This window comes from Octodon degus, unplaced genomic scaffold, assembly GCF_000260255.1.
Source record: "Octodon degus isolate 3935 unplaced genomic scaffold, OctDeg1.0 scaffold00387, whole genome shotgun sequence".
Classification (NCBI taxonomy): Eukaryota; Metazoa; Chordata; class Mammalia; order Rodentia; family Octodontidae; genus Octodon; species Octodon degus.
In genome coordinates, this window is record NW_004524963.1 from 230,377 (window position 1) to 238,956 (window position 8,580).

At 48.8% G+C, this 8,580-nt stretch overlaps 1 protein-coding gene across 1 annotated transcript in view; it reads left to right on the forward strand.

Moving 5' to 3' along the window:
- The first annotated feature begins 313 nt into the window (after nt 1-313).
- Nucleotides 314-8,580, forward strand: part of LOC101580496 (leukocyte-associated immunoglobulin-like receptor 1) — a 45,897-nt gene continuing 37,630 nt past the window's right edge. Inside the window, exons 1-3 of the mRNA XM_023708530.1 lie at nt 314-392; nt 532-606; nt 714-824. Coding sequence (XP_023564298.1) covers nt 314-392; nt 532-606; nt 714-824 — 265 coding nt within the window. The remainder of the gene's footprint in view (nt 393-531; nt 607-713; nt 825-8,580) is intronic.

The following is an 8,580-nucleotide window of genomic DNA, read 5'->3' on the forward strand; positions in this document are numbered from 1 at the left end:
AGTGGGGCTGGAGCACAGCAGGTAGGGGCTGGGGCTGAGAAGGCTGGTGGGTCCTGGGGCTGAGAGCTGGGATCTGAGGGGAGGAGGAGGTCCTGGGACCCAGCTGTGATTTCCCTGCAGGATCGTCTCCAAACCCAGGCTCTGGGCTGAGCCACGATCACGGGGGGACCCTGTGACCCTCTGGTGTGAGGGGACCCTGGAGGCCCTGGCATACTTTCTGGTCAAAGTGGGAACCTCAGTGCCCTGAGGCACATAGACCCCATTAAACCTGGGAATGAGGACAAGCTCCTGATCTGATTCATGACAGAGCAGAATGCAGGTCAATGTCACCATTACTATCCCAGCCCTCCTGCCTGGTCAGAGCAGTGACCAAATGGAGCTGGTGGTGACAGGTGAGAGGACACTCAGGGCCCCAGCCCAGGCTCTGCCCTCAGGAAGGGTCTGCTCTCAGGGGTGTTTCCCTCTCACAGCCCAGCCCTGGGGAGAGCAGGAAGTGCGAGTCCATTTCTCATGCTGCTCCTTCTCTCCTAGGAGTCTACAGCAAACCCAGCCTCTCAGCCCTGCTCAGCCCTGTGGTGGCCTCAGGAGAGAAGGGCACCCTCCAGTGTGGGTCAGAGCTGGGATGGGACAGGTTCATTAAGGAAGGAGGAGACAAGCTCTCCTGAATGCTGGGCTAACAGCACACAGTGGGGATTTCCAGGCTCTGTTCACAGTGGGTCCCGTGATTCCCAACGACGACTGGATGTTCAGATGCTACGGCTATGACAGGAGTGAAGCCCAGGTGAGCTCAGAGCCCACCTACGCGCTGAGGCTCCTAATCTCAGGTGAGAAAGTTCAGCCTAATGAACAAATTTGAGACACGAAATAAATTGACAGAGCCTGAACTCTAAGCTGACAGAGGATCAGAGTATCTCCTAAACATGAGACTTCAAGTGTGAGACAGGGAGACCCACAGGGAGGAACAGTAGGGCAGAGATCCAGCCCCTCAGTCAGCTCCTCCTCCCTCCAGGGCTGTCCAGGAAGCCCTCCCTGCTGACCCAGCAGAGCCCTGTCCTGGGCCCTGGACACAGCCTAACCCTCCAGTGTCACTCTGATATCAGCTATAACAGATTCACTCTGCCCAAGGAGGGGGCAAGTGACTTCCCCCAGTGCCCTCACCAGCACCCCCAGCTTGGGCTCTCTCAGGCTGACTTCCTCCTGGCCCTGGAAGCCTCGCCCAGGGGGGCCGACACAGAAGCTTTGGCTGACACAGCCTCTCTCCCTAGCGGTCGGCTCCCAGGGAGCCTCCGGACATCCTGATCCCAGGTGAGGAGCCCAGGCCTCCCTCAGTCAGGATCCCAGGCTGCACAGGCCCTAGTGGGGGAGCCCAGGAGGTGATGGCCAGGGTGAGGGTGGGGTGTCAGGGACAGAGAGAGGCAGAGAGACAGGGGGGGGACAGGAGGGGCAGAGTCAGAGGAGACAGGGCAGGCAGACACCAGGATCCTCAAAGACAGCCCTGCCAAGGCCTGAGCTCGGAACATGGTGGGGCCGCCCTTCATCACCCTCCTTCTCTCCAGGACAGCTCCCTGCCACCCCCTCCCTCCCTCTTGGTGCACCAAGGACCCATGGTGTCCTCAGGAAAGAATGTTACTCTGCTGTGCCAGTCACAGAGCCTGCTGGACACTTTCCTTCTGTCCAAGGGGGGCACAGCCGATCCCCCTAGTGTGACTGAGATCACTGCCGAATTCAGTGGTCCCAGACAGAATCCTGGAGCTGCAAGCTCAGCCCTCTGGGGGACCTACAGGTGCCAGAGCTCTTGGGACTCCCTCCCTCACCTGCTGTCGCAGCCCAGCGAACATCTGGAACTCAGTCTTAGGCGAGGAGGCCCTGACCCCATTCTGTCAGTGGCCAGGCAGCTCTGTTCTCCGTGCCCAGGAGACCTGTGATACCACAAGACACAGTAAAGTGAAGGCACAGGGTCCAGAGGAGCACCACAGCACATGAGGCTGGAGAAGCATGGGGCCTTCGTCACCCTGCGTTCCCCGTGCCCCTGGGCCCCAGCTCTGCAGGCTCTGAGCCACAACCAGGGAAGGAGGGAATGGAGGTGGGAGAACCACAGAAGGAGGGGAGTTAGAGCACCAGGTCCCCTGTGTCCCAGAGCCGCACTGCCTGCGCTGAGCCTGCGGGTGGTGGACAAATCTTGATCCCACCCTGAAGGATGCTTCTACTTCAGAGCAACCCTGTGTGCGGCATTCACAGAGGAGCAGGGAGGCGTGGGCTGCAGGGAGCCTCAGGGCTTCCTGGGGCTCTGGGGCGGGCTGTGTTGGCCCTCTTTTACACAACTCCACCGTTGTGAAGGGGGCTCCTGGTTTGCCTGGGGAGAAGCAGCTGGGTTAAAGGTGCTTATTGTCTCCACAGCTGATGACTTTCCCACAAGAGCCCCTGATACCGAGCCATCCTCGGATTGACCACCAATGGTGTCCTCTCTGGCCCATTAAGGTAATCACTACTCAAGTGTGTGCTCAGATGGTCAGTTGTTGTCCCAGAGTCAACTTACTAGCACCTTGTGTCAGCAAAGCAGTGGCACCAAGTCCTCAGCATGAAAATTAATGGTGAAAGTCCGCCTGTACAGCAAACATGTACCAATAAATATATATGCCATCCATGACAAAGCACGGGAGGGAACTGTCAGAATTACGTCACCGAAATTTGCAAACTGAAATTGTTGAGTGACATGAGTCTGCTTGGATATTTGGGTCAGAAAATGATCCCTCTAGCTCATGTCTATGCTCCCGAGAAATACAGTGCTGGGAACAGAGTGGGGGACACTGCAGGGGCAGCGAGTGCAAACATGCTCAGGACAGAGGAAGTAGAATCATGGAATCTATTTTTTTTTCCGGTAGAAGGATATTGTTATACTGTTTCACAAGTGTTGGTAGGAAAACGGCCAATATTGCCCTCCCACCTCTAGGGTGCTGCCTTGGTCAGATTCTCCTTCTCCACACCAACAGCGACTGTATGCTTAACTGTCAGAGTCACAGATGCAGAAGTCCCTTCCTGCACAGTGTAGACTGACACACCAGCGTTTCTCATCCTGCCGTGAAGCTCAGGATCCATTGCACCCCGCGAGGACAAACTCACCAGGGGCTGTGTCACCAGGAGTAGGGCTGGGGTCAGGCCTGTGCCTGGCAGGAAGGTGAAGCTTCCTCTGTTCTCTGCATGTGGTGGGCCAGAGAGTAAGCACTGAGGTGCAGTCTGTTCCCAGGGGACCGCGCCCTCTCCCTGCTGTCAGCAAGGAAGCCCGCACTGCTGGAGGGCTCCAGAGCTGGGTGTGCTGAAGGCTGAAAGAGGAGGCTGCAATCAGCCCGGCAGGGACCCCAGGGCCTGGTGGTGTGGAGCTCTGCAGGGACATTCGAGGAGTGGCTCAACAGAAGCTGCGTTCATGCATGCTTGCTACTGTTCAGATTCATACGGCAGGTGGATCTGTTTAAAAAGTCATTTCTTCATGAAAGTTGGTCTTCTTGTTCTTTAGCTTTTGAGGATTCTACACATTAATTGCTAGTTTCATAAAACTGATGTAAATTCTTAGTCCAATCACCTCATCCATCTCTTATATATACCTGCATGGTTTTTGTCCCTACCATTTTCCTTTTTTCTCTTTTCTCTCTTCTTTGTTGTTTAATCTTTTTTTTTATAAACATGCAACATATATTAATACATATATTACAAATACATATTAATACATATATTACAGATTTTCAAAACAGGGATATCTGATTGACACTGAATGACATATCTATTTTTATTGTCAGATCTGTTGCTCAGATTAGCACATATAGTTATGCAAGATAGGACATATGAATGAATGCTTCTGAGGAGCATATTAGGACTATTTATTTGGCCTAATCAATTAGTCCTATGGAAAGGGCTGGAAGGAAAGCTGAAGTGCTTTTGAAGATATAATGATCATTATGTCACTAGAAAACTTTGATTGTCTGTGCTCACTGCTCGGCTGGGCTCTCTGGGGCGTTAGGCTCGCTGGGGCGTTAGGCTCGCTGACCTCTGCTCCCAGGAAAGCAGCTCCCCCGGATGTGTGGGCCACGGGCTTCACTATACCACACTCACCTCTCCCCTCCTGCCGGGCCTGCTCAGACTTCCTTTCCAAATGTCCACATTGTTGTTCTTTGTTCTCTTTACACCTACAGTGCCTGCAAGGTGCGCTGGTCTCTGTAGCTTCTCTTCCACCACTAAACATGTTCATTGTAGAAAACTCTGGTAGAAAGGTTTACAGTGTGAGATTACCATCTTTCTTGACATCACAGACTTGATGATGGACGGAATTCAGAACTTTGCATGCCACCTGCCTGGCAAGCGCAGGGTCCTGAGCTCAAATCTCTGGTACCGTGAAAACAAAAAAACAAAAAACAATGCAAAAAACCCTTTCCATGCAAATTCAGGACACAGGCGGTTCACAGAGAGGCAGGTGAGACAGGCTGGAGCCCCGCCCTCCCTGAACAGGAGACCCGCCTGTGGACCTGGGGGTTTTCTTCAGCATGATGACAGGGACCCTTCTCCCCTCCCTACCTCCCACGTTATGTGGGAGCCGGGAGGAGGTGGTGTCGGATCCAGCTCTGGGGCATGAACAGCCTTGTCCTTGTTGAGCAGCTTGGACCCGGTCAGTGTAAGGGGTGCGTTACTGTGACTGTAGGGTTCTGACGAGTTTCCAAGACGCACTGCCGTGACACCCTAATTTCAGCATACAAAAATGGCTTCAACTCATGGACATTTTATCCTCTGCTGTGTTGAGCACCAAAAGCAATGCTGTGACTTTATGTCCAAAAGGAAGATAGCAACTCCCAGGGCACTGAGGGCACAAGAAGTCTCTGGCAGGGAAGAGCGCGTGAGGTAGGGAGAAGCCAAAGCTGAAGGGAGGCTCGAGGTGAAGCACCCACGGCAAGGGTGTGATTCATTTCCCGCGCTTCAGTTCTGGTAAGTACATCATTTTCCCAGAAACGACTTTTATGAGCATCTCTCGTAGTTATCACTGGGTGGAGCTGATGATGCGAAATAAAAGGGAACCATTCCCATGGCAACAGAGGCAGCATCTCGGAGAACGTGGGACTGGTCTCCAGTCTAGGGGCAGGCACTTGGGGTAGACTCTGAGGAATGAGAATTCCATGAGAACAGAAACGGACACTGACTCCCATTCCCAAAATAAACTTTGTTCCCAACACTCCCACTGATTTTGCCAGTAAAAGAAATCATGGTCCAGTCTCAGCCTGGTATAAGGTAGAAATACAGTGCTGCACCTGGTGAGCCCACATCCCACCTTCCTCCCCCGAGATGCATTTCCCCTCTCCCATCAATGCCCACACTGTCGACCCTGTGATTAGAGTGACCTTTCCTCATTGCATCGCTGACTCTCCAGTGTCAAATAGGCAAAGCGATTCACAGTGGTCACCTTCCAAGGCCGTCTCAATTTGGAGAAAAGCCAGAAGTGACAAGGGGCCAGGCCTGGCGTGTGAGGTGGGTGGGGAGTGGGGATACCCCTTAGCACTTTAGAGCGCTGCCTTCCGTTGGATGACACTTGCAAGAAAGCCTGATCACATGCTGCGTAGATACTTGAGAAAGAGGACTTGTAGAACTGCTTCAGAAAGTGGCAGGAGCAGTGGGACAGGTTCGCGCTGTACCTTCGGGAGGATTAATAGCAATGTGGTCTTTAGCGTAATGAGTAAACATCCACTGTATTCTCCAATCAGAAAGGGCCTCCTGTCAGGCAAGCATTCGGTCACGGAGATGCAGCCTCATCCCCTCACCTTTGACTTGCTCCCCAGTACACAAGGGACAAAAGAAGAGAATCCAACAACATGAGAGCAAATAAAACTATAAAATTGCTGATAAACTAAGTATGTAGACAAATATAGAATGCTGCTACAGAGAGCTTGTGCAGTGTAGATTGCATTACCTCTGGTGTATAAGCCAGGTGCGGCACGCGTGGAGTGTAGCTCTGGGAGGAGCGTTCGCCCCCCTGCAACAACTCCTTGGTTTGAGCCACAGTGCTTAAAAAAATGAAGTTAAAGGATAAAAGCGTTAACAACTATAACTACAAAATACATTAATGCAGAGCTTTCCCACAATGTATGTCCACTTCAGAAAAAGAGAAACTTGTATAAATATTTTAATACTAAGTTTAATGAGACATCATGAGATTAATGCAAGTTACCTCTGGCCTCTACAATTATAAGAGGTGCTCAGTGTGGTGGTCTTTCGCTTCCAGACATTTATTAATATGGTGAACTGGGGCTGGGGAGATGGTTCAGTAGAATAAGCACTTGCCTGGCAAGCACAAGGGTCTGAGTTCAAATCCCTGTTTCCGCAAAAAGAGAAAAGAAAAAAAAAATGATGAACTGTTGCCTGGATATCGTTGGCCAAAATGGCCACTGAGATTTCTGCTCATGCGTTTTCAGTGTCTTCTCTGAGGACTGGCGGTATACTTGGTTTTCTGTGACATACGACATTACTTAGGGTTCCCCCCGAGGTAAAAGCATTGAAATACAAATATGAATTCTTCTTCTCTTGAAATGTGTATACATTTTTAGCAGACTTTGTAGATTCACAACATAAAGACATGCTTTTACAAAAAATTGTGATACAAGAAACACAATGTAGGGGAAAGAGATTTTTTTTTTCATATGCACTTGGAATTAAGAGCATAGGACAGACAGTTTTAAATATGTGTTATTAAACCTCATAGGGCCGGGGGAGATAGCTCAGTAGAATAAGTGCTTGCCTGGCAAGCACAAGGGCCTGAGTTCAATCCCCGGTTCTGCAAAAAAAAAAAAAAAAAAAAAAAACCTAAAAAAAATAAAAATAAAATAAAAATAAACCTCATAGTAACTTGTAAGAAAAATCTACAGCACACACACAGGATGGAAAGAGGACGAGAGAGAGGGAGAGAGAGAGAGAGAGAAAGAGAAAGAGAGAGAGAGAGAGAGAGAAAGAAAGAGAGAGAGGCTGGATCTCGTGATATACTCCTGTAATCCCAGCTACCAGAGAGGCTGAGGCAGGAGGTTGACAAACTAAAGTGTGGGCAATTAGAAAAATGATATATAAAAATAAAGAAATATTGTATGATAATTGTATAAAAAGACCATATCTTTTTTTATCTATTCCTCAGCTAAGGGGCATTTGGCTCTTTGCAATATTTAGCTATTACAAATTGTGCTTCTGTAAACATGCGGGCACGTATATCACTGTGGTACAACATTTTCACGTCTTCCAGGAGGATACCTAGCAAGGGAATAGCTGGATCGAGTGGACCATCCGATCCTAGCTCTTTGTGGAGTCTCCACACTGATTTCCAGAGTGGCTGCAGCAGTCTACACTCCCACCAACAGTGGAGAAGGCTTCCTTTTGCCCACAGCACCACCATCTCCTGGACATTCTGGCAGGGTCGGTTCCTTCCATCGGCCCCATGTCAGCCTCATGGCCGTCAGCTTCTCCAGATCCCACTTCATGGGACAATCAAACAGCATGCTCTAGCAAAACATGAGCATATCCTTGAGCCCAAATTAGATTCTTTGGTTTTCTTTTCACTGGATGGAATTCTCTTTCTGCTGCTGTGTTTCCATCTTTTGAAGAATTAAAAAAGTTAATGGTATATATCGCCAAGTGAAGTCTACTTTGACACGTAAATTTTGTAGGTAAACTTTCCCCTTTCGGATTTTGAAATTGAATTTTGTTCTAATGTGAGAAACCTGTATACTGTATTTTTAAATTAATTTTATTGAGAAAGAAATAACAATGAGAGTTTCAAAACAGGTTAGTAGGACAGTTACAACAAATAATACATTGCATATTGTTGTCTTCATAGTTGTTATTCATAGTACAAGATGTAGACATGATATCCTGTCTAAACATGATTAGTACAAATCTTTCTTCTCATTGAACTAAGAGAAAGTAGCTGTATATCTATCCTATCTTGTATATATATATTTTTTTTTCACTACAAAATGTTCCTTCATTTATATCCCCCCTTTTTTGTTTAGTTTTGTAAGAGATAGGTATTCCATTGCCATTCAAATATTGTAGGTGTGTGAATTCAGTAAAATAATCCAAAATAGTCCAGTAGACCATAATAGTAGTGGGTTATCTGTAGGACTGGCAATGTCAGAAGTTGTTAACTTGAGCCTTTTACAGCTCAGCATCTTAATATGGCTTTACTTTGTATACCTCGTGTTTATAACACAACAAAGTATACACTGTATTTTGGAAGGATAAGCCAGTACCCAGTCTCCCCAACCCTGAGATGACTCACCTGTGAAGACAGAAGAAAATTAAGTTGTCTGATGGATGGCAACGATGAATAACACCAGGGAAGTTAACCAATGCGTTGTCAGGAGGACGGAAGTTGTCTTAACCACTGTTGAATGGAAGCAAAAGGAGCAATGACAGTGTGCACCTCAGGACCAGTGCCACTGGGAAGGCCCCAAGACTGCCACAGGAGCCAGGGGCCGCATGCTGAGTTGGGCAGAGACGATTAATATCACCAAGTCTGAAAATTAGCTAGGGTTGCAAAATAATTAAACTAGATCTCATCAA